Raw genomic sequence first — 25,282 nt, forward strand, 5'->3', positions numbered from 1 at the left:
TCCAGGACGAATTAAGTTCTTAACCTGAGGTACCACTGGATAAATTTATAACAAAACCAAATACATATCCATATAAATATTTCTCTGAATCTTGAGATTTCGCCCCATCCCCTCCGTGGGTCCTGTTGGCAACGTTTTCAACTGCACATGATTTCATAATCTATATTTTAAATCTATCCATATTGTCCATAGTATTTGTTACATTACAAGTGAGATTAAAATCCTGCTAGTGTTTTCATCCTTGAAGCCCACGGACTGCAAGAAGATCCAACCGATCCATTCTGAAGGAAATCAGCCCTGAGTGCTCACTGGAAGGACAGATCCTGAAGCTGAGGCTCCAGTACTTTGGCCACCTCATGAGAAGAGAAGACTCCCAACAGATTAAAAACACAATAAAACATCAAACATTAAAAACTTCCCTAAGCTGCCTTCAGATGTCTTCTAAAAGTCAGACAGTTGTTTATTTCCTTGACATCTGATGGGAGGGCGTTCCACAGGGCGGGAGCCACCACCGAGAAGGCCCTCTGCCTGGTTCCCTGTAGCCTCGCTTCTTGCAGAGAAGGAACCGCTAGAAGGCCCTCTCTGGACCTCCATGTCTGATGGGGGTGGAGACGCTCTTTCAGGTATACTGGACATTGCAGAGAGAGAGAGAGAGAGATGAGTAGTGCCTTCCTAAAAGAGATTTCCATTCATAACCCCCGTTTGGAGGGTAGAGAGTTAATAATCATAGCAAGAGTCCACCGGGCTCTTCCCGTGTTCTTATAAACAACGAATACAGTATATAGTAAATAAATGGCTGCTTTCCTTGGTTGTCGGCCGCAGCCGAAGCAAGAGGAGAAGGTCAAGGAGGCAAAAACACAAAGCGCAGATAATTACAGGCCCGTATCCTGTCCCCAGCAAGGGCAAACAAGCAGAGCACAGTCCCCCTTCAGACCTTCTTATCTGGACCACGCAAATATTCATGCGAGGCTGCCTTGATTTCTCCGCTGCCAAAGCAAAGACGGCTGCAACACAGACCCAGCTTTGTTCGCCGAGAAAGAGGTCTCTGCAGAAAGCGGCGGCGTGTAGTGGATTTTAGCAGTTTGAGCACATCCGGGAAGGCAGGGGTCTTGCTTTCAGAGGAGAGCGCCGCAAGCTCAGTTGGCAGGACACGTGCTTTGCATGCAGAAGGGCCCAGGGGTTCAATCCCCAAGGGAACCTTCTTCAACACAATTCCTCAACATCAACTTCGTTGGACTGGTTGTGTGGTTCGGATGGCTGATTATCGTCTTCCAAAGCAACTACCGTATTTTTTGCACCATAACACTCACTTTTTCCCTCCTAAAAAGTAAGGGGAAATGTCTGTGCGTGTTATGGAGGGAATGCCTACGGGTGGCATGCCTACGGATTTCCCTCCTCTAAAAACTACATGCGTGTTATGGTCGGGTGCGTGTTATAGAGCGAAAAATACGGTACTCTATATTAATACGCTGAAATATACTCAGAGTCGATTGTGGATTTAATGCTCTGTATTCAGCTCATAGTGGTGAGGAGGAATGGAAGTCCCCTCAAAGTATCTGCTCTATATACATTATTTACACAATGGGCCCCATGTGATTGGCTAATTCCGGAATTCTCCTGTAGGCCAATCAGGTTGTGGGTTCACTTCCATCTGGAACCGGATTGGGTGGGTCCTGCAGACCAGTCATACTGCTGCATTGTTGTAGGACCAATCAGACTGCTTCATTCTGAATTCTATTGTTGTAGGACCAATCAGACTGCTGCATTCTGAATTCTATTGTTCTAGGACCAATCAGACTGCTGCATTTTGGATCCTATTGTTCTAGGACCAATCAGACTGCTGCATTTTGGATCCTATTCAACTCAGTACATAACAGACGCTCTCAAGGCAAATATTAAAAAATGCAGTTTGAGCACAGAAAATGGGGAAACATGCCATTCACATTCTTCCTGATTTGAACCTAGAAGAAGAAGAGGAGGAGGAGGAGGAGGAGGAGGAGGAGGAGTTTGGATTTGATATCCCGCTTTATCACTACCCTAAGGCGTCTCAAAGCGGCTAACATTCTCCTTTCCCTTCCTCTCCCACAACAAACACTCTGTGAGGTGAGTGGGGCTGAGAGACTTCAGAGAGAAGTGTGACTAGCCCATGTGGAGGAGCAGGGAAGCGAACCCAGTTCACCAGATTACGAGTCCACTGCTCTTAACCACTACACCACACCTAATCAGGAACTCATCATACGCTTTAGCTCTAAATAATTTAATTAGACAGCACCTATATGATATCGAGCGGCAGAATAATTTGGCCACGGTAAGGAAATTTTGTCCATGGTATGATTATTTCCCACCTAGTCATTTTGATACGTTGCCGCCCTATTTGCAAAATTTAACAATTCCAAAATACCGACACGTTTTCACTTGTGCAAGATTAAAGATGCTGTGTAAATATATTTTGGTTTCAAAAAATTCCGCGGGAAAAACAGTTATGTCCCATGTGGAGATGGCAGTAGTGAAGTCAGTGGCTTGTGCTTCTAGCTTGCACTCTTTATAAAAATTTGAGGAGTGAGGTTATTACCCCTCTATTACTATCCATGCCAGATCGCTCAACTGTTGCTACTGTGTCCTTTCTCCTAGCAGATCAAAAAAATTAGCAGGGGAAATTAGAATAAGGTTATTGATTATTGATGTAAATCTCCAGAATGTATTTTGTACAGTTAAGTTTATACCTCTATCTTTAGTACATTGTATTTTATTTTATTGCTATGGCTAGTGGCTGATTGGTTCAAAATTGGGAAAGGAGTACGACAAGGCTGTATATTGTCTCCCTGCATATTTAACTTATATGCAGAATTCATCACACAGAAGGCTGGACTGGATGAATCCCAAGCTGGAATTAAGATTGCCGGAAGAAACATAAACAACCTCAGATATGCAGATGACACAACTTTGATGGCAGAAAGTGAGGAGGAATTAAAGAACCTCTTAATGAGGGTGAAAGAGGAGAGTGCAAAATATGGTCTGAAGCTCAACATCCAAAAAACAAAGATCATGGCCACTGGGCCCATCACCTCCTCGCAAATAGAAGGGGAAGGAATGGAGGCAGTGAGAGATTTTACTTTCTTGGGCTCCATGATCACTGCAGATGGTGACAGCAGCCATGAAATTAAAAGACGCCTGCTTCTTGGGAGAAAAGCAAAGACAAACTTAGACAGCATCTTAAAAAGCAGAGACATCACCTTGCCAACCAAGGTCCGTATAGTGAAAGCTCTGGTTTTCCCAGTAGTGATGTATAGAAGTGAGAGCTGGACCATAAAGAAGGCTGATCGCCGAAGAATGGATGCTTTTGAATTCTGGTGCTGGAGGAGACTCTTGAGAGTCCCATGGACTGCAAGAAGATCAAACCTATCCATTCCGAAGGAAATCAGCCCTGAGTGCTCACTGGAAGGACAGATCCTGAAGCTGAGGCTCCAATACTTTGGCCACCTCATGAGAAGAGAAGACTCCCTGGAAAAGGCCCTGATGTTGGGAAAGATGGAGGGCACAAGGAGAAGGGGACGACAGAGGATGAGATGGTGGGACAGTGTTCTCGAAGCTACCAGCATGAGTTTGACCAAACTGCGGGAGGCAGTAGAAGACAGGAGTGCCTGGCGTGCTCTGGTCCAGGGGGTCACAAAGGGTCGGACACGACTAAACGACTGAACAACAACAGTGGCTGATGCAAATAAAGATTCTTCTGATTTTGATTCACTTTAGCTCTGATGATCACGGACTGTAACTTTTGCATCTCATTGCCATTCAACTCCCACCATGTGATTCTTTCCCCCCCTTGGAATAAAGGCCGGGCCAAGATTTACCTTCCTCCTGCATCTGACCAAAGTCGGCTGAAGTGCATGAAAGCTTATTATGCTGCCACCAATGTGTTCATCTTTGAGATGGCACAAGACTCTTAGCTGTTTTCTCCACAGCTGCCCTTCTGGAAATTCATAGAGCAACATCTGTCCTCCAGGCCGGACATCCTATCATCGCCTTTTCTGTTTCTGCCAACGTTTCAGTTTGTAACTTGTTCTGCTTTTTAAGCAACCTGCTTTTCCGCTTCCTCTTAAATCATGCGAACATTCAGCGGATGCTGACTCTTGACTATATATATGTGGCATGTCTTTTATTATTATTATTCCTTCTTGGAAACAACCTCATCTGGCAAAGGGCCCCTGCGTCTCAACGGCCAGGCTGCCTATCTGCCCAGACCATCTGCAGCAGAAAAGTTCCCTTCCGCAGAAATGCCGAGGGGTCATAATTCTTGCTGTTGCATCACACATGCCAACCTGTCTCTTGGCTCCAGAGGCGGCAGGTTCACTGGGGAAAAAAAACTTGTACTAGTGCGTACTCGACTAGACTCAGATTTTAGGAGGAATAAGGGATAGACGCGTGGGCTTTGCCACCCCTCTAACCTCCAGTTTCTTCCCTGAATCTCCCAGTACATAGGAACACAGGAAGCTGCGCTTAGGGTCAGGAGCGAGCCAGCAATAAATCACACCGAGCAATGGGAGTTAACTCTTCATTAGCCAAAATTGTCTGAGCAGAAATGAGCACAGCAACTCATCTCCAGCAAGTCTTGCCCCCATGCAGCATGAAGGTTTACACCGCCACACAGCTGTCCAAGTCCCCCCTACTTTCCAGGGCTTTCCCCAAGCAACCAGAGACTGTGTCTGCATGCAGCTAACTCAGTTCCGAATTTACCTACAGTGGTACCTCGGGTTACAGACGCTTCAGGTTGCCGATGCTTCAGGTTACAGATTCTGCTAACCCAGAAATAGTACCTCAGGTTAAGAACTTTGCTTCAGGATGAGAACAGAAATCGCGCGGCGGCAGCGGGAGGCCCCATTAGCTAAAGTGGTACCTCAGGTTAAGAACAGTTTCAGGTTAAGAACGGACCTCCAGAATTACTTAAGTTCCTCTCCAGCATTTCGGTGAGGTTCCTGGGCGTATTAGCGTTAGACATGGAGACAAATAGAAGAAACCTGTTTGCTGTGCTTCTGAACTCCCACTCAGCTGTCCTCAAAGGGAGCAGTGCTCCCTGCTTTCCAGTCCATGGGTTAACCCAGGCGAAGGCTAAATGCAGCCGCTTCATTAAAGTGTAAAGTGCGGAACAAATGCAGACTAAATCGCTCCTTGTTCTTTCTGTCTTCTTCCTTTCCTATGTTTACACACCCGTCACTTCAATAATTTAGTGGTGCATTAAAATTAAAAAGAGAGAGAGAAAGGAAACAACCTCTTTGGAGTGAAATGCTACTGGGAAAGCAAATCTCTTGTTTGCAAAAAGACAACAACATTTCCCCTGTTCGTACCTGGATCCTTCCCCCAGCTTCCTGGAGATCAACAACACCGTCATTTTATTTGCAGGCCGCCTTTCCATTGTTAAAACTATTGGTGGCAAGGGGGTAAAATAGGCCTAAAAGGAGAATTCCTGGATGCTAGGATCCAAGTTTTTGGTGAGAGAACCCCGAAGAGATGTAGAATCGCAAAATATGCAACAAAATAAAGCATGGAAATACAGGCTGTTAGACTTTTAAGATATGGCCAAGTACCTTCCAAAGCTGGCTAACACCCCAGAGGACAGGATCACACTTCAAAACGACCTTGACAGATTAGAGAACTGGGCCAAAACAAACAAGATGAATTTTAACAGGGAGAAATGTAAAGTATTGCACTTGGGCAAAAAAAATGAGAGGCACAAATACAAGATGGGTGACACCTGGCTTGAGAGCAGTACATGTGAAAAGGATCTAGGAGTCTTGGTTGACCACAAACTTGACATGAGCCAACAGTGTGACGCGGCAGCTAAAAAAGCCAATGCAATTCTGGGCTGCATCAATATGAGTATAGCATCTAGATCAAGGGAAGTAATAGTGCCACTGTATTGTGCTCTGGTCAGACCTCGCCTGGAGTACTGTGTCCAGTTCTGGAGTACTGTGTCCAGTTCTGGGCACCACAATTCAAGGAGGACACTGACAAACTGGAACGTGTCCAGAGGAGGGCAATCAAAATGGTCAAAGGCCTGGAAACGATGCCTTATGAGGAACGGCTAAGGGAGCTGGGCATGTTTAGCCTGGAGAAGAGGAGGTTAAGGGGTGATATGATAGCCATGTTCAAATATATAAAAGGATGTCACATAGAGGAGGGAGAAAGGTTGTTTTCTGCTGCTCCAGAGAAGCGGACACGGAGCAATGGATCCAAACTACAAGAAAGAAGATTCCACCTAAACATTAGGAAGAACTTCCTGACAGTAAGAGCTGTTTGACAGTGGAATTTGCTGCCAAGGAGTGTGGTGGAGTCTCCTACTTTGGAGGTCTTTAAGCAGAGGCTTGACAACCATATGTCAGGAGTGCTCTGATGGTGTTTCCTGCTTGGCAGGGGGTTGGACTCGATGGCCCTTGTGGTCTCTTCCAACTCTATGATTCTATGATTCTAAGTTCCCCTCCCACAGAAAAAGACCACACATTTGCTAAGTTAAAAACTGATTTACTTACAAACACTTCAAAGGTCAGGTTCATATGCTTTTCCGCACATCAGTCAGAAAACACAGGCTGTAAAACGTGGCTTAGTTTCCTAAGTTAGTGGTACAGGAACTAAAGAGTGGCTTGTTAAAGTCATGCAGTCTGAGCTGCAGCAACCAGCTCAAAGCCTCTTCTCTGGCAGACTGAAAGTATAACCATAGACTTTTTATCTTCCTCCCAAGGTGAGGGGGCGGGGGACCTAGCCAAGCCTGGCAGGACAGCTTACTCTGTGGCATTAACCCCTTCGTGCATTAATTAGACTTAAGCATGTTGGTTAAATGAGGCTGGTTATACCACAAAAACCATGTCAAAGCAGCTTATGCAAATAAATTACAGCATTACAAAAGCAGCCATAAAAAATGGGTAAAACACATCAAAAAGGACACAAAATTGAACAGTTTCCACATAAATCATAATTAGATTTAAAAATAAATATTCCCAAAAATTCGTGATTTTTGTATACTACTTAGATATTTTTAATAGTAAGCTGCTCAGAAGTGCAGACACACAGAGTTATCTGCTGCCCAATTAATCGGAGATGCTTTTCAAAATATTTTGAAATTGATCAGTTTTAATTTTAAAATCAACCAATTAATTGATTACACATTGCAGCACTGGTGGTTTTTTGTTTTGTTTTTTTTTAAGAAAAACCCGTGATTTAATTGGGGATCCAGCCTCAAATTTATAAAGTGCTTTCTATTGATCCTGCAAGTGCTCTTTTGGTCTCCTGTAATGGACGGCATTTGAGTAAAGCAAATCCTTTTAAATAAACAGAGAACTTTGCATTTGGTAATGCAAAAGTAATTCTTGGGATGCAGCAATTTAGCATTTCGGACCACAGGCATTAATCACCCGGTGTTTTAGCACGCCTGTTTTCTTTTGGTTTATAACCCTCTTCGTTGTTCCAGCCCTTCTGGGGTTTGTAGAAGCTCCAGAAATAGCTCTGAGGACGGACTCTGAAGCCTTCTGCAGCTTGCGGGAACAAGGTGAGTTCTTGCCCTTCCGAGGTCTTTTGTCCTCCAGACTTTGAGCATTGAAAAAAGAGAAGAAGTTCCTCTCTAGCAAAATGTTGTTGTTGTTTGGTCGTTTAGTCGTGTCCGACTCTTCGTGACCCCCTGGACCAGAGCACGCCAGGCACTCCTGTCTTCCACTGCCTCCCGCAGTTTGGTCAAACTCATGCTGGTAGCTTCGAGAACACTGTCCAACCATCTCGTCCTCTGTCATCCCCTTCTCCTTGTGCCCTCCATCTTTCCCAACATCAGGGTCTTTTCCAGGGAGTCTTCTCTTGTCATGAGGTGGCCAAAGTCTTGGAGCCTCAGCTTCAGGATCTGTCCTTCCAGTGAGCACTCAGGGCTGATTTCCTTCAGAATGGAGAGGTTGGATCTTCTTGCAGTCCACGGGACTCTCAAGAGTCTCCTCCAGCACCATAATTCAAAAGCACCCATTCTTCGGCGATCAGCCTTCTTTATGGTCCAGCTCTCACTTCCATACATCACTACTGGGAACACCATAGCTTTCACTATACAGACATTTGTCGGCAAGGTGATGTCTCTGCTTTTTAAGATGCTGTCTAGGTTTGTCATTGCTTTTCTCCCAAGAAGCAGGCGTCTTTTAATTTCGTGACTGCTGTCACCATCTGCAGTGATCATGGAGCCGAAGAAAGCAAAATCTCTCACTGCCTCCATTTCTTCCCCTTCTATTTGCCAGGAGGTGATGGGACCAGTGGCCATGATCTAGCAAAATAGCAGCAGTCTGGTTTTTGCTGGCTGTTCTTAGGGTGGATTTTTCCATTTTTTACAGAGGTGTTTGGAAATAGCTTTGGGTATGCAGGACTAGCGTGATGCCACAAAGAGATTATTCAGCCTTGCAGCACCTAAGCACTTCTGTGGGGAGGTATACCATTTAGGGGCTGCCACAGGCAAGGCCCTCTCCTGCTGCCCCAAAGCAGACTGCAGCTTCTGAGTGTAATGGAACTGCTAAAAGGGCTCTCTCGGCTGATTTTTTAAGGCTTTTTTTATTATTATTTGATTTTACAAGCATAGAGTTATAACAATACCAAGTAAATATTCACATTAAGATAGATTTCTCTGAATCTCCATATTTCCCACCATGGGACTTATTGTCAACATTTTCAACTGCATATTATTTCATAATCCATTTTTTTAAATATCTCTCCATAATGTCCATGATATTTGTTACGTTACAAGTGTCATTAAAATCCTGCTACGGTGTTCACCTGCTGACAGTGGTCTCCTAAATAAATTATAAATTTCTCCCATTCTTTCTTAAAGTCTTTGTCTTCTCGGCTCCTGATCTTTCCGGTCAGTTTTGCCATTTCGGCGTAGTCCTGGAGCTTGGTTTGCCATTCCTCTCTGGTAGAGACTCTTTCTTCTTTCCAAACAACAAGAAGACACAAAACAAAAAAAGGACAAATAAAACATGATTACGTACGAAAACTTATACAAAACAAATTGTCAATTACACACACACACACATTTCACTTCTTCCAATTGACTTCCTTCATCCTCAACATGGTTCTTTTATCGTTTTTGGTAAACTGTCTCCTTTTTAGTTCATCATTACCTTTTTCTTTCTGTTTTTAACTTAAGTGCCATAAATTATTTTGCAGAAGTTAATGGAAACAAGTCCAAGTATTAATTTGAGGGCACTACTTTTTAAGACAGTCTCTGTATTTTACCCATTCTTTTTGGCATTTTTGCTTGGTTTGACCCTTGATTGCCTCTGTCAATCTGGCCAATTCAATATAATCAAATAATTTGTCCTGCCATTCTTTTTTTGTCGGGATTATTTCTTTTTCCCAATTATTGGCAATTAGTGTTCTCGCCGCTCCTATGGCGTAAAGGGATATTTTCTTATTTTCTCTGGCAATATCTCATCTGACAGATCGATTCGGTACTTTGATTAGGGAGCACTGGTGTTTCTCGAAAGGTGACCAGTTTTGCTTTCAAGAGTGGCAAATTAAAATGAAAAGCTTTGCAGGGATGGTGAGTTGAATTTTTAATTGGACAGAATTTTTAATTGGACAGAATGTCTAGTTCGTACAAGAGAACAGGCCTTTTCTGTGGTGGCTCCCCGCGCCAGGTGAAAACATTCCTCTTTGCCCAGGCCTATGACTGTTAAATAATCTATGGCCTTTAAAGAGGGGGGGGATGGGCTGCCATTATGATGACTATTTTATTGTTAGGCTGTCAGTCTGTATACTTTTTTACTATGTTTTTATTATATTTTTATCACTGATGTTTTGTACTGTGTTTCTAATGTTGTACACTGCGCTGGGATCTTTTGCTTAAAGGGCGGCATATAAATTGAATGAATGTAAATGTAAAGAAAAAGAGGGAACATTTTATCACATGTGGTGGGAATGTAAAAAGGTGAAACGCTTCTGGGTGATGATATGTAATGAGTTGAAAAAAATGTTGAAATATACATTTATAAAGAAACCAGAAGCATTTCTATTGGGCATTGTGGGGAGTGACATAAATAGAAAGGAATGTAAGCTCTTTTTATATGCAATAACAGCAGCAAGAATATTACTGGCCCAAAAATGGAAGCAAGAAGAGTTACCGACGATTGAAGAATGGAGGATGAAGTTAATGGACTATGCAGAATTAGATAAACTAATAGGAAGGATTCGAAACCGGCAAGACCAGAAATTCATGGAAGACTGGAGTAAATTTACGGACTATTTGAAAAGTAATTGTGAAGAACAGACGACGTTTGTAGGGTTGCAAGAAGTTTTGTGAGGAGTATTATTAGAAGTATTGTAAAAATGGACAAGGGGGAGGATGATTTGTTAAGAGATGTAAAGGCAATATAAAGTTAAGAAATGCATAAGAAGTGGTTAAAACGGTGGATCATCAGAGGTGCTGATGGAAGGCTAAAAAGATTGTATAAGTGATAAGTTTTGTGGTACATTTTATAATTTATATGTCAAAATTAATAAAAAATATAATAAAAAATATAAATTGAATGAATGAATTATAGTTTTAATCATTATTTTAACTGTGCAACGCGTTTTGTTTTATGTCTCATGCTTTGCAATGGCTGTGCAATCAAACATAAGAACAGAATTTTAGGGGATTATAGCAAGCGTCTGTAAGGAAAGAACCCCCCTTTTATTATTAAAGCAGACCCTTCTGAAAGTAAACTTCAGCCAGGGGAAAGAACGCCGCCTCAAATGGCAACTTTGCTTCTGTTCACCAAATAAAACATTTTCCCGCTTTTGCGAAAATTCAGTATGCTTGATGCCTAAGAATGAAATTAATCCTCGGGCTCAAAACAATTTTTTAATTGGATCCTTGCCATTGATTTTTACCTGGCCAGTTCAGAAGATTTTAGAAGCAGCAATTAATACTTGTTAAGGCTTGCAGTTAGTCCTAGATACCTTCTCCTCCGTTCCTTCCCCCTTGATTAATTAGCGCAAATTCTCCCTAATCGGCCAAAAATGTGTGTCTGCACATCGCCGCTCTGTTCCTACTGAAGTTTAACAAAGTTCAAACTGCTGATGGGTGGTGCAGGAATAATACTGCTAGCACATTTGCAGTGCTAAGCAGCGTCCGGTATGGTTTCAATTTGGATGGGGGGCTGAATGTTGAGATCCCTTCCTTGCAAGGGGTTGTACTAACTAGAGCAGGGGTCAGCAAACTTTTTCAGCAGGGGGCCGGTCCACTGTCCCTCAGACCTTGTGGGGGGCCGGACTATATTTTGAATTTTTTTTAAAATGAACGAATTCCTATGCACCACAAATAACCCAGATATGCATTTTAAATAAAAGGACACAATCTACTCATGTAAAAACACGCTTATTCCTGGACAGTCTGCGGGCCGGATTTGGAAGGCGATTGGGTCGGATCTGGCCCCCGGGCCTTAGATTGCCTACCCATTAACTAGATGACTCTTGGAGTCCGTTCCAGGTCTACATTCTACAAACAATCTGCTTATGGAAGCAGAAGGCCTTTGTGTATGGGAGGGATATAATGGGGGCAATTGTATTGGGTCCCAAACATAGAGGGGCCACATCAATCAGAAGAAATCTGTGTTCCCGCTGGTTCTCACCATCTGGGTCCTTTGTCCTCCCCCTCATGAAGATGCCTCATTTCCACCTGCTAGTGCTGGATTAAACCTTTAGAGGCGCACAGCACTTAAAATATTTTGGTGCCCCCATATATATACAGTGGTACCTCAGGTTAAGAACTTAATTCGTTCCGGAGGTCCGTTCTTAACCTGAAACTGTTCTTAACCTGAAGCACCACTTTAGCTAATGGGGCCTCCTGCTGCTGCCGGAGCACGATTTCTGTTCTCATCCTGAAGCAAAGTTCTTAACCCGAGGTACTATTTCTGGGTTAGAGGAGTCTGTAACCTGAAGCGTCTGTAACTTGAGGTACCACTGTATAAGAACTGATCTATTTGTAGTGGCACCCTCCCTGTGGAACACCCTCCCACCAGATGTCAAAGAGAACAACAACCACCAGACTTTTAGAAGACATCTGAAGGCAGTCCTGTTTAGGGAAGCTTTTAAGGCTTGATGCATAACTGTTTTTTAATATTTTGTTAGAAGCCGCCCAGAGTGGCTGGGGAAGCCCAGCCAGATGGGCGGGGTATAAATAATAAATTATTATTATTATTATTATTATTATTATTATTATTATTATTATTATTATTATTATTATTATTATTTCTGCTAGGGAATTCCCTATGAAGCGAATTCCTCTGCTAGGTGCTTTATGTTTGCACCCAGGAAGATTGAATCAGGCCCCACATATCTGAGAGATCACCTTCTTCCCCACAGACACTCTTGGGGGTTAAGATCAGGAGGTGTAAAACCATTTGGCAGTTCTACCTCCCTCAGAAGTTTGGGTTCGCGTTTGCAATGTGCTCTACGTGGGGCTACCTTTGAAGGTGACCCGGAAACAGCAACTAATCCAGAATGCGGCAGCTAGACTGGTGACTGGGAGTGGCTGCCGAGACCATATAACACCAGTCCTGAGAGACCTACATTGGCTCCCAGAACATTTCCAAGCACAATTCAAAGTGTTGGTGCTGACCTTGAAAGCCCTAAACGGCCTCAAAGGCCCAGTAGACCTGAAGCAGCATCTCCACCCCCATTGTCCAGCCTGGACACTGAGGTCCAGCTCCGAGGGTCTTCTGGCGGTTCCCCCGCTGCAAGAAGTGAGGTTACAGGGAACCAGGCCGAGGGTCTTCTCGGTGGTGGCACCCGCCCTGTAGAACGCCCTCCCAGCAGATGTCAAAGAGAAAAACAACTACCTGACATTTAGAAGACATCTGAAGGCAGCCCTTTTTAGGGAAGTTTTTAATGTGTGACATTTTGATGTATTTTTAATCCTTGTTGGAAGCCACCCAGAGTGACTGGGGAAGCCCAGCCAGATGGGGGGGGGGGTATAAATAATAAATTATTATATTATTATTATTGCAGCGAGTGCAAAACTCCGGGGGGGGGGGAGCGAGCCCCCACCACTGCTGGCTTTCTACCTGCAGGGTTGTTCTTTTGTCTTAGTTTTCTCATTGAAGGGTTGAAAGCCATTCCAGAGGGCCTTTTCAGTGGTGACTTGCAGAATCGGCCCCCCCCACCCCCCCCGGCGTGTGAAATGGGTCGGTCTTCCTCTTCGTTGACTTTCAGGGGGAAATATTGTGCAGCTTACAAGTTATCCTCTGGGATGGACTCACGTTAACGAAAGTGGATCTGTTGGGGTCCCGTTCAGAAACTCAGCTGCAATTCCGGCATCACAGGGGGTTGATCCAGATGACCTCTGGAGGGCCCCTTCCAACTCGGATGATTCTCTGCAGGCAGCTTTTTTTTTTTTTTTGCTTCATTTGCACATAGCAACCCCTGACTCAAGGACTCCTAGTTTCCTCGGCGTGCATTTCCCTTTCCATCTGACTGTAAAAATGGTTCCTCTTCTCCTCTCCTGCAATGCAGAGGCTCGTTCACATTCCGGTCAGAGCCTTCAATCAGTTTTATAATCCCAGTTCCTCTGGGTTTAATGCTGGGGACAGGTAGGAGCAGCTCACCTTTCCAAGAACATTTTCAGCATCTCCCGGATCCTGCTGTGTAGATAACAGGCAGAGATCTTCCTCTTTCGCTCACACAGTCAGCTTGCAGCGGCCTGGAAGACTTATACCCAATTTTGCCAGTTTCCACACTGCACAATTCTTACCATGCAGGAAAAGCAGCTCTTCCAGTGCCCTGATTTGGCCACAGTGATCCACGCAACGGTCACCTCCAGGCTTGACTACTGTAATTCGCTCTACGTGGGGCTGCCCTTGAGACTGACCCAGAAACTCCAGCGGGTGCAGAATGCTGCGGCGAGGCTCCTTACGGAGAGGCTCCTTTACCAACTGCACTGGCTCCTGGTGGAGTACAGGGTCAGGTTCAAGGTGCTGGTTTTGACCTTTAAAGCCCTATACGGCCTAGGACCCTCGTACCTACGGGACCGCCCCTCCTGGTATGTCCCACGGAAGTCCTTAAGGTTTACAAATGACAACACATTGGAGGTCCCAAGTCGCAAGGTGGTTAGATTGGTCTCAACTAGGGCCAGGGCCTTTTCAGTACTGGCCCCGACTTGGTAGAACGCTCTGTCACAAGAGACCAGGGCCCTGCGGGACTTGACATCTTTCCGCACGGCCTGCAAGACAGAGCTGTTCCGCCTGGCCATTGGTTTGGACTCAGTCTGACCCTTATGTTTCCCTCCCCTTATGGTCTTGATCTATGGGCTACTATTAAAATGAGGCTGCATTTTAAATTGTATTTTAACCCGTATTTTAAATTGTTTTTTTCTTTTCTTTTCTCCCCCTACCCCATTATGTTTTTCTTGTAATTTTACTGGTGTTAGCCACCCTGAGCCCGGCTCCGGCTGGGGAGGGCAGGGTATAAATAATTTTATTATTATTAATATTTGCTGTACCCCCCTCCCCAGCCATTTTGGACTCTTTACTCAGCTCATCGGTCCAGCTTTTCCACGTGTAACAACGCCTGGCTTGTACACGTGCTATTTCAATGATGATAATTTTTATTAATTTTTTTTGTTTTACTATTCCAAATAAACGTTTTACGAACTTTAAAATATCCAATGACTTCCCCCTTCTCCTCTTTCCACGGTTCATTTTACATATCATACATCCCTGCATATTTTACTATGACCATTCAAATCAATTTCCCACTTTTACATCCATCAAAAATTACTTATCTTAGTGCTGCCAGCGTTTTCAGCCATATGTTTTCGATGTTTTCCAATCTTCTTTAAACATATGTTCTTCTTGCTCTCTTATTCTAGATCAGGCAGAGGCAAACTTGGCCCTCCAGATGTTTTGGGACTCCAACTCCCATCATCCCTAGCTAACAGGACCAGTGGTCAGGGATGATGGGAATTGTAGTCCGGAGGGCCGAGTTTCCCTATGCCTGTTCTAGATGTTAAATCTGCAAGTTGCGCACATTCTGTCAACTTAGGTTGCTAGTTCTCTTTGGTTGGGACCTTGCTCACTTACATGTGCTGCTTCCGGGTCATGTGGCCAGCATGACCAATCCGCTTCTGGCGAACCAGAGCAGCGCACGGAAACGCCGTTTACCTTCCCGCCGGAGCGGTACCTATTTATCTACTTGCACTTTGACGTGCTTTCGAACTGCTAGGTTGGCAGGAGCAGGGACTGAGCAACGGGAGCTCACCCCGTCGCGGGGATTCCAACCGCCGACCTTCTGATCGGCAAGTCCTAGGCTCTGTGGTTTAACCGACGGAGCCACCTGTGTCCTTTCTAAAATTCTGTGAGCGTTGTAATATTTAGGATGTATATCAAACAAACATGTGTGTGTGTTTTGAGATTTTTGAAATGTATGGATAATGGAGTGGAAGAACTGGACATTGCTTTGGTTGAGGGGTTGTTGTTTTTTACTAGATGACCCTCAAGATGCTTCCCACCTCTATGATTCTTGATCGTATTGATCTGTAAGTCACCTCGGAAGCCTCTGCCCAAGACCCTGGAGAGCCAATGCCAATCAGTGAAGGCAATACTGAACTGAGATGGGCCAAAGGTCCGATTCAGGATAAGACACCCACAGACATTCAGGTTTATAGGTAAAGGTAAAGGGACCCCTGACCATTAGGTCCAGTTGTGGCCGACTCTGGGGTTGCGGCTCTCATCTCGCTTAACTGGCCGAGGGAGCCGTCGTACAGCTTCCGGGTCACGTGGCCAGCATGACTAAGCCGCTTCTGGCGAACCAGAGCAGCGCACGGAAACGCCGTTTACCTTCCCGCCAGAGAGGTACCTATTTATCTACTTGCACTTTGACGTGCTTTCAAACTGCTAGGTTGGCAGGAGCAGGGACTGAGCAACGGGAGCTCACCCCATTGCGGGGATTCGAACCGCCGACCTTCTGATCAGCAAGTCCTAGGCTCTGTGGTTTAACCCACAGCGCCACCCTAAATCCCTTTATAAAAGTGCCCCACTTGTTCAAGCTTGATGAAAGGCAATACCTCAGCGTTCAATATGCACTAAGCCACACCCCATGATTTAAAGCCACTTTTTATTATTCAACATTTTATACATAATAAATACAAAGTTTTACAGCCAATATAAAGAAAGCATTCAAAGTTCTGCTTTCAAGTGTACTGTCGGTGTACACAGTGATATGTTCTATTGCATGCCCTGTATGAAGTTTAAAAAGGAGGTGTATTTTTACAACTTTTATTTTTTAAATAAAAATTAGCAGCTCTTACAGAAAATATTTTTAAAATATAACTAAGAAGATTTTTTTTTATTTTTTAAATAACACTTTCTGAATTTTGAGAGTCTGGGTAACACACACACACAAAAATATGCGGGGAGACTGGCCAACCAAATGGAACATGTTGATATTATTGGCAACGTTTTTCATGAAGCATTTTAAAATGTATGCAGTACAGCTCTTTAAAAAATTGGATTTGTGGTGTTGTTTTTTAAAAAAACTTAAGAATAAGTTTGATAAACATTTTTTTTAAAGACCTCAAACAGATCAACAGGACAGAATTAGCAGCCCCCCCGCAATCCCCCACCCCTCCCCCCAAAAATTCTTCACAGGAAATCTGCCAGATATTTGGCAATTGCTGCAGAAGGCGCTATTTTATGCTTCAAACAGCTCCTCCCTTGCTCAGGCCAACCAAACGAAAGGGAAATAAAAAATTGGCAAAAAACAGTCATATGTCCAGAGACCCAGCCAAGATTATTTGTGCAAAGTTTTAAGATGAAAATCTCGTCAAACGGTTTCACGAAATGCAGCCACGGAATTAAAAAGGAAGAAAAAAAAAGGGAGATGTACTCCATTAGGCAACAAAGTGCGGAAACGGATTCTAGGTTTTACTCGCTTTGCAGGGGGGGCCGGGGTGGTTGGTTGGAGAAGGAACGTACAAGAGCTCTTTCAACAGGACTGACGTTTCAGCTCCGAGAACATTTCTGTAGTTGGCTTTTTAAAAAATATATATCCCAGCCCTTTGGTTGGAAACTACTTGGGACGGAATTTGATTCAAATGGTTGCCCCTTCTTCCTTTTCCCTCGAGTATTGCCCCTCAGAGACTAATTCCACCCAAAATACATTTTCTCCCTCTTATTTGACTGTTATTCAACTACGAAACGACTGCCTCTCTCGAAAGTCGCAAGCGTCTTTCGCTCAGAGAAACCGGGGTTTGGAAGGGGCCTCTCTGCTGCGCCCCCCCCCGAGAACATCTACTTTCCGCCCTCAAAAGTGGGGCGAAGGAGCTGGCAAGACCCCAGGGATGTCTTTTTGAGCTTCATTTGGGGAGGGCATGGTTGCTATTCCCCTGCCCCTAGTCCCAAGAGCGGGGAGAGAGAGAGGCAAGACGGAGGCCTTGTTGCCGATTTCTTTTGACCCGGTGCCATTTCCTCTGCCAAGCAGGTTTTTCAGATTTTTTGCAGAGCTGGCTGGGGGTGGGGAGATTATTTGAAAGCCTTTTGGAACAGAGGCGATAGCTGGACAAGCAAAACGAGTGCTGCAGGCGGGAGGCGGCAATGGCGCCGCTGGGCCTCTTTCAACGCCGTTGGGGGTGAGGAGGAGAAATCAAAGGGCTGTCCGTCTCCAGCCGACACTGCCGCTGCCCCCCGGGTCTGAGGCTGGCTGTTGGGCTTCGCGCGGCGTTCTGAGCTAGCACTACCCAAAGCTAAAGCTAGACACCACACGTCAATATTCTAAACATTTAAAACTTCTTCACTCTAGCCGGATGTTCCAGTGTCCAAAATATACTGCTAATGTCAAGAGAGCAAACTACAGTACAGCAAGAAGTGGGGCCGGGAGAGACACAAGTACAAAAGGACGGGAGGGTGGTGGGTTTGGGTGGGTGGGGGGAACCCTCTCAAAGAGGAAATGAACAGCTAGTTCCAGCTCTATGATGAGAATCCTGCTTATTCAGTTTTACCCTAAGAAAAACATGTCGTTGCTACTAAGTCAGCATTTCTGTAGTAGTAGTAGATACTCTATTACTAAATGCACCGCATAAATATCAATACAAAAGGAACGTTCAGCGCTCGGGTTTCGCGGTTAATTACGAAAAGAGGTGCGCACGGAAGTAATTAACCCCAATAGGATCTGCAGTGCTTTTCTTTAGTTGTAGGATTGGGTTTTTTTGTTTGTTTGTTTCATCTTTTGTTCGGGGCAGGGGAGAGAAAGAGAGAGAAAGAGAGGGGGAGAGAGGAGCCAGCCTCTCCATTAACTTACACTTGTGTGCATCCCCTCCTCTATCCCATACATTCTGATTAATAAACCTAATCAGATAAGTAACGCTACTTGAATAGGAAAAAGAATTTTTTTTTGACACATTCCTATGGCAACAGTAATATACTGTACTAATGCACATGGTTTATGTATGCAAGACTATGGGCTGGCCTACATGCCCAGCTTCCGCCTTGCAGAAATGTATTCCTGCGGTGACTTTCCGTTCCTGCTGCAGCCCGCAAGCACCGATAAAAATCGCCCCCATTTCCCTTGTCAAGAGGTCTCAAGGTGTCTGATGCGACGAAGAAGGGGGCCTTAACTCGTGGTGCTATACGCTGCAGCAGTTACGGGGAAGAGTCGACCTGCAAAATGGTTGCCGCAAGGGAAGCTGCGATCTGTAGACCGGCTGTAAGCGACACGGAAAGGGGAGGTCCCAGAAGCCTCCGCCGGAAACTGAGACGGCCAGCTTTTCAGCTGCAAAGGCGTTCCTCTGCTTGCTTTTTGTGCTAAAGGAGTAAGGATGGCAGATATATAAAGTGGAACCAAACAGCAAAAAAATTAAAAGGCACAAAATATTAATGACCGTGGGAAGAAGGGGCCACCGCCACGTCCATGGCCCCGGAGAATCCTCCCGCTTCTCCTCAAGTCTTTTAAAAAAAGTCTCTTCCATCATCATCGTCATCATCATCATCATGCAAAGGTGCCCAAGAATGAGAGCTGACCAAACATCGCCAACATTTGGCCTTGATTGTAGCACTACTGCGCAATTCGTCCCCGCTGGTCACACCAAGGTGATTTCAACATCCTCAATCTTCTCTGTCGGCCTGCGGTGCTGAGTGGGAGGGGGAGGGGCAGCTCGCACCTGAAACAGCCAAAACCAAGCATGAGAAACCAACCTGAGCACAGAGCCAACCATGGTCCTCATGCGTGCAGTTTAAGAACAGAAGAGACTGCCGAGTAATAATAATAATAATAATAATAATAATAATAATAATAATAATAATAATAATAATAATAATAATTTATTATTTGTACCCCACCCATCTGGGCAGCTTCCAACAAAGATTAAAAATACACCAGAGTGTCACACATTAAAAACTTCCCTGAACAGGGCTGCCTTCAAATGTTTTCTAAATGTCAGGTAGTTGTTTATCTCTTTGACATTTGATGGGAGGGCGTTCCACAGGGCGGGCGCCACCTCCGAGAAGGCCCTCTGTAGCTTTGCTTCTCGCAGGGAGGGAACCACCAGAAGGCCCTCGGCGCTGGACCTCAGTGTCCGGGCTGCACGATGGGGGTGGAGACGCTCCTTCAGGTCTACTGGGCCTTTGAGGCCATTTAGGGCTTTAAAGGTCAACACCAACACTCTGAATTGTGCTCGGAAACATACTGGGACTTGTAGGTCTTTCAGGACCGGTGTTATGGCCCACCTAGACCAGCATTCTGCTCTCCCAGTGGCCGACCAGGTGCCTGTGGAAAACCTGCAAGAAGGCAAGCACAAGAGCTTTCTTCTCCCCTCCTGCAGTTTCCAGCAACTTGTATTCAGAAGCATCGCTGCCTCCAACTGTAGCCATCATGGCTATTAGCCATCAATAGCTCCCTCCACCACAAGCTGGTTTGGGTGCTCAGCAAAGATCTTGGTGGCTATCTCCCTATTTTGCTGGAGGTGCACTTCCTTATTTACAGCAGCGGTGGCGAAGGGTGCCACAAATCAAGGGCAAAGTTATGAGATACTTTGCCTATCGTGCCGGGAGAGCTAAAAGGAGCCTCCATGTATTCAGTCTGCTTCTGAACATGAGATGCTGTGGCCATAGCAACAGGACTACTGGGGAGCTTTTATGCAAGCAGGCAGCCAACCCCTGTTGGAAAGAGTGTGCTGGCCTAGCTAGATCTGTGGTCTGACTTAGCATGGCTCTTCTTAGGTTCTTCATGCATCTAAGGCCTTCCACATTTGGGGTGTGAAAGATTGGACGCCTCTCAGCATCACATCGTGGAAAGAGGGTGATCCGCCACCAAACTCCTCTTCTGCCCTCGCCCCCGGGATCTGCTTGACTGCTCCAGCACAGCCTTGATGGGAGAGGGGGCAGGAAGAACATGGCCCTGTCATTATATACCACTTCCTGCACATGCTCCCTGCCAGCACTCAAAAATCTTGCAAGGTTCCTGAGCCCCGTGGAGTCACAGGACTGCACCACTGGCACCACGACAATTAGCCTGGCATCTTCTGTCTCTGGGACCGCATCCTCGTTGCCAGGACTGTGTGCCAATGCTGGCCACCGCTTTTGCTGCCACCACCATGGCTGCTGGCATTGCTCAGGGCAACCTTTTTCTCTGGTCTACTGTACTGGGGAGCAGGAAGTAGAGGAACAGAGGAGAACAGGGGCCACAACCTAGCTTACAAGCCTCTTATCCAAGAAGACTCAGCTACCCATATCTCAGGCTGGCCACCAATGTAATGTAATGACAAAGTTCTGCCCAAAGGTGCAGCATGCAGCAGACTGTTTCTAAGCCAGTTTGTGTTTGGGCCCAGTGCAGTTAAGCTGTTGACTTTACCCCAACGAGAGTCAAAGCAACAACACTCAATTTCTATAGCTCTGTGGTGCGTTTGGAAAACTTACTGGTCTCAGTTTGCCATACGAAGTGCTTTCGGGAAGAGGTCGTGGTGGCTGAGAGAATCCAGGAGAGTTTGCAGTGTAGCTGTTTTCTGAAATTGGTGGGGGGTGGGGTGGGGAGAGAAACAAAACAAAAACAAACGTATGTCAGGACTGGTGCAGCTGCAGGCCAGCACAGAGACGAGCAGTAAAGCCGATCCTTTATTCAAGGAAACAGAATACGAACAGATAAAGCTACGGGCAAGACTGGCCCCTGTAAAGCAGTTGCCAGAACTGACGATCTGTGCCTCCCACTTCCCCCTTAGTCACCTCCCCGTCCGGCTGTTTTCCCAGCAGTCTTAAACTCCGGGAAGGGACTCGGTTGTCTTTGCTCTGCTCCACACAAAGCACTCTGTGCCCTTGTAGACAAGGGAGGAGGGGAGCCAAATACAGTAGGACTGGCCGGCTCTTGTGAATCTGTTGCAGCCTCAGCCCCCACCATAGCTGTCAACTTACAGATTTGAAAATAAGGGATCAGCAGCCAAAATAAGGGATTTCCTTTCCCCACCACCACCATATGCCCCCGCTCCAGACAGACCATATCCCCGGCAAGGGTGAGTGGGCTGTCGATGACGTATCCATCCGATTCCGAGCACAGGTATGTTCAACTTCTGAGCCCCTCCAAGCCAAAGGCAGAAAGCCCAGTCAGCAGCCAAACGAAGCCTCAAGCGGCGGTTCCCACAGCGCAGCAACCCAGCAAAGGGGATGCAGCAAGGAAAACCACCGTCACCTCTCTGCTGAGAAGCGCTGAGCAAAGGCGAGTACCCAGGCAACGCGGCCGATTTGATCGGCACAAGGCATGCAAGCTCCACCCCCCAGTCGTTCTTAGACTCCTTACTGGGTGAGCAACGCAGCCAAGCAACACAGTTGGAGCCTCCCTCCTCCCTGGCCGGCAGGGAGGGAGGGAGAGGAGCTGCTTCCTTTGAAACCCGGGAAATTTACGGGATATCATCAATCCGGGATAGCAGCAGGAAACGGCACTGGGATAAGGGAGTTTCCTGCCAAATAAGGGACAGTTGACAGCTATGGCCCCCACCTCCTCCTCAGCTGCCTGTCCTGCGTCTGCAGTGCTTTCTGCCTCTTCTTCCTCTCTCTCACTCCAGCCTGTTGCTTGTTCAGCATCCAACCATTCTGCCCCCCTCCCTTCAAACTCTGACCTGTCTTCAGCGTCCCCACCACCACCAACCACTCCCTGGGCTCTGAGCCTTCCTCTTCTCCCACCATTCCTCCTCGTCCAGCCAGTCCCTGACAATATTTGCTTCTAGACGAAATCGGTCACACAGGCTGCACCACTGACATATGCTGAGTGGAGAACTTTAGGATTTCAAGCCTTGTGTAAGAACATTAATTTTGGGGAGACTTTTTTCTTTTGCAATGGAGATTCAGGAACTTCAGCGATGTGTGTTTTCTGTGTGGCCACATAAGAGAACAACACCTCATTCGAAATTTAACATTCTGAGAGTCTTTATTTTCTGGTTATCCACCGCCACTGCTGCCCTAGCTCCTGGTGTATGCAGGACTTTGAGAAGTCAGATGGGCAAACCCCAGTGGTTTGCAGTGCTCCCTGCTAATACCTTACATTAAACCTGCTCCATCACCTTACAAAATTTGGCTATTCTCTCTTGCAGGGTACACAGAGACACCCAGGCTTTCATCTTAGCGCCAGAGCTTTCATCTCTCTTACCATTTGTCGTTGGAAACCTTGGGAAATACTGGGAGCTTCTCTTATCAGGGCTGTGGAAAGGACTGGTTGGAGGCTGGTCATAGAGCGGCAGTGGCGCCAGAGAATTCTGGGGTGCTGGAGATGGAGATACCTGCAAGACAAGGAATAAACAGTAGGAAGAGCTGCGACAAAGTAAACCGGGTAGTTTCTGCCTACAAAGAGTCGCGCCTGCATAATAGGCTCTTTTCAGGGTTATCTTAACAATTTCAAATGACAGGAATAGAAGCATTCATTCATTCACCGTAATTCTGCGACCGGCAAAAAAGTTTTGTTATTTATGAATACTATCCAAGACCGATTTGTCACAGTGATCCAAGGTGATCAAACAAGAAGTTAAAAGGATTACTTTGTAAGCTGCTTTTGGCTTCACAGGAAAAAAAGGAAGAAAGGCAGACACGCATTATGTAAACAAAAGCATAACAATTTTTTTAAAAAAACCCCAGTGCACTGAAAACAAATTTAAAAGCAAGACACTGAAATTGAGATTACCGTATTTTTCGCTCCATAAGATGCACCTTTTCCCTCCTAAAAAGGAAGGGGAAATGTACCTGCTTCTTATGGAGCAAATGCAGACAGGAGGCTCTGCTCAGCGCTCCCTTTAAAGAGTCGTGTGGAGCGTGTGTGCGGCTCTTGGGAGCTTTTCCCTGAGGAGGGAGAAGGGCAGCCCGTCAGTCCCTTCTCCCACCTCAGGGAAAAGCCCCCAAGAGCCACGCTCCCTTTAAAGAGCCACGCGGAGTGTGTGTGTGGCTCTTGGGAGCTTTTCCCTGAGGTGGGAGAAGGGACTGACGGGCTGCCCTCTGTCCCTTCCCACACCTCTCGGAAAAGACGGCAAGAGACGCTGTCAGGCTCTGCTCAGCGCTCCCTTGTAAGTGCTCCCTTTCGTCCTTCGTCCGCTTTGCTGGGAAGCCAGCAGAAGAGGCGCTGCGCAGGTAACGCTCTTGCTCTGCTGGCTTCTCAGCGAAGCAGGAGGAGGGACGGAAGGGTTTAAAGCAAGAAAAGCAAGAGCCGCTTACATGCTCTGCGCAGAATATTTTTTTTTCCTTGCTTTCCCCCTCTAAAAACTAGGTGCGTCTTATGGGACGAAAAATACTTAAAAACAGCAGAGATATAAAATATCAAGCTAGAAAAATATACCCTAAAAAGCAGAACGGAATAAAACAATTTTAGGGAGGCCAGGAGGGTTCATGTAGACCTCCTGAGGGAGATAACTCCACAGCTGGAGATAAGTTTCATGGGCACATCTGCATGGCATTTGAAGAGCGTCCCCCAAAGCTCCTTGCTCATTGAGATCTCCCTGCGTACCAGAGAACCCACAGAGCTCTGGGCTACAGGCCTCTCCACCATTTAAGCAGTGTCAAAGGAGTGGTGCCCTTGTGTGTGTAAATGCAGAATGGAGTTGCAGCCAAGTCCAGTTCCGTGGCGTGTAATTGAAGGATGCAAGTGGCCAAAAGCATGCCTTTGCCACGTGCGTGGTTTACAGAATCAATGTGCTACAGCGGGGATCCGAGTTCGAATCCCCGCTTGTCTATTTTTTTTAAAAAAAAACACACAAATGCGCAGACTGCTTCATAGTGCAAAGCGGCCGAAGCGGTGTGAAAGATAAAGGCCATGAAGTTCAGTGGGTGTGTTTTCAGCCCATGCCGCCACACAGGAATAGCCCCACATGCATCACCCTTCGCTCCTTGGAGAAAGAGGAGGCAACAAACAAACAAAGGAAAGACGTTTTTAATGTAAAAGAAAGCAAGGAAGCAAGTTCAACAATAAAAAGTTGACTCACTACTCCAAAATGAAGGCGCATTTTTCAGAAATGAACACACTAGGCTGGAACTGCAAGAACTGGCAATTCTCCTGCTGCCAAGCTCTGTTTGATCTCTCAATGTACCACACAGAGATTAATTACAGGAAGGAGACGGGGAACTTCCTTCTTCTGCCTCTTATTTCCTTTTTGCCCCTCACCACTCCTTTCATTCTTTGTGCACATCTGCTGTTAACCTTTGCCAATGTTCGAAGCACGATTAATATTAAATGGACTCGGGCAAAGAAAGCTAAGGGCTGGGGCCTTCGTTTGGAATTCTCCAAAAACCTCCCATTTACGCTGGCGTTTAAAGATCTCAGAAGCAGCTACTGCCCCGAATCATAGGGGGAAAGTTAGGATCAGGTGGCTGTTACAACTTCCACAAAGGGATCCCAGGGTTTTGATGAGCACTTACAAAAACTAAGGAGCACAGAGATACTGAAATAAGTGATCCTTACTTGTTCTGTCGGCCCACAATGTGGTCTCGTCCTTGTAGAGCAGGCATGTGAAACCTTTTTGGCTCCACGGGCCAGATTATCATCGGGACTGGCTCCACAGGTCAAATTTGATTGGTGGGGGGAGCTGCCCATCTGTCCATCACTTGATGTCACAATTACAGGTAGGTAGCCGTGTTGGTCTGCCATAGTCAAAATAAAAAAATTCCTTCCAGTAGCACCTTAAAGACCAACTAAGTTAGTTCTTGGTATGAGCTTTCGTGTGCATGCACACTTCTTTTCTTTTCTTTTCTTTTCGTGTGCATGAACACTTCTTTTGTGTGCATGCACACGAAAGCTCATGCCAAGAACTAACTTAGTTGATCTTTAAGGTGCT

At 45.8% G+C, this 25,282-nt stretch overlaps 2 protein-coding genes across 11 annotated transcripts in view; one reads left to right on the plus strand and one right to left on the minus strand.

The window, feature by feature from the left end:
* Positions 1–25,282, plus strand: part of LOC310705311 (uncharacterized protein) — a 145,288-nt gene that overhangs the window by 44,996 nt on the left and 75,010 nt on the right. The gene's annotated exons all lie outside the window — the stretch shown is intronic.
* Positions 16,091–25,282, minus strand: part of FCHSD2 (FCH and double SH3 domains 2) — a 145,951-nt gene continuing 136,759 nt past the window's right edge. For 6 of the 10 annotated variants that reach the window (XR_014525178.1, XM_083499538.1, XM_083499543.1 and 3 more), the window contains 3 exons: positions 22,618–22,747; positions 20,901–20,986; positions 16,091–19,147 (listed from right to left, as the gene is read on the minus strand). Coding sequence is in view for 8 of the 10 variants with exons in the window: in XM_083499538.1 (XP_083355664.1) it covers positions 19,067–19,147; positions 20,901–20,986; positions 22,618–22,747 (297 nt within the window). In the remaining 2 variants the exon portion in view is untranslated. Of the gene's footprint in view, positions 19,148–20,900; positions 20,993–22,617; positions 22,748–25,282 lie in introns of all 10 variants that reach the window. The other 4 variants (XM_083499537.1, XM_083499541.1, XM_083499539.1 and 1 more) reach the window with 2 other exon arrangements.

The sequence above is a fragment of the Podarcis liolepis genome, assembly GCF_965112155.1.
Source record: "Podarcis liolepis genome assembly, chromosome: 4".
Taxonomy (NCBI): Eukaryota; Metazoa; Chordata; class Lepidosauria; order Squamata; family Lacertidae; genus Podarcis; species Podarcis liolepis.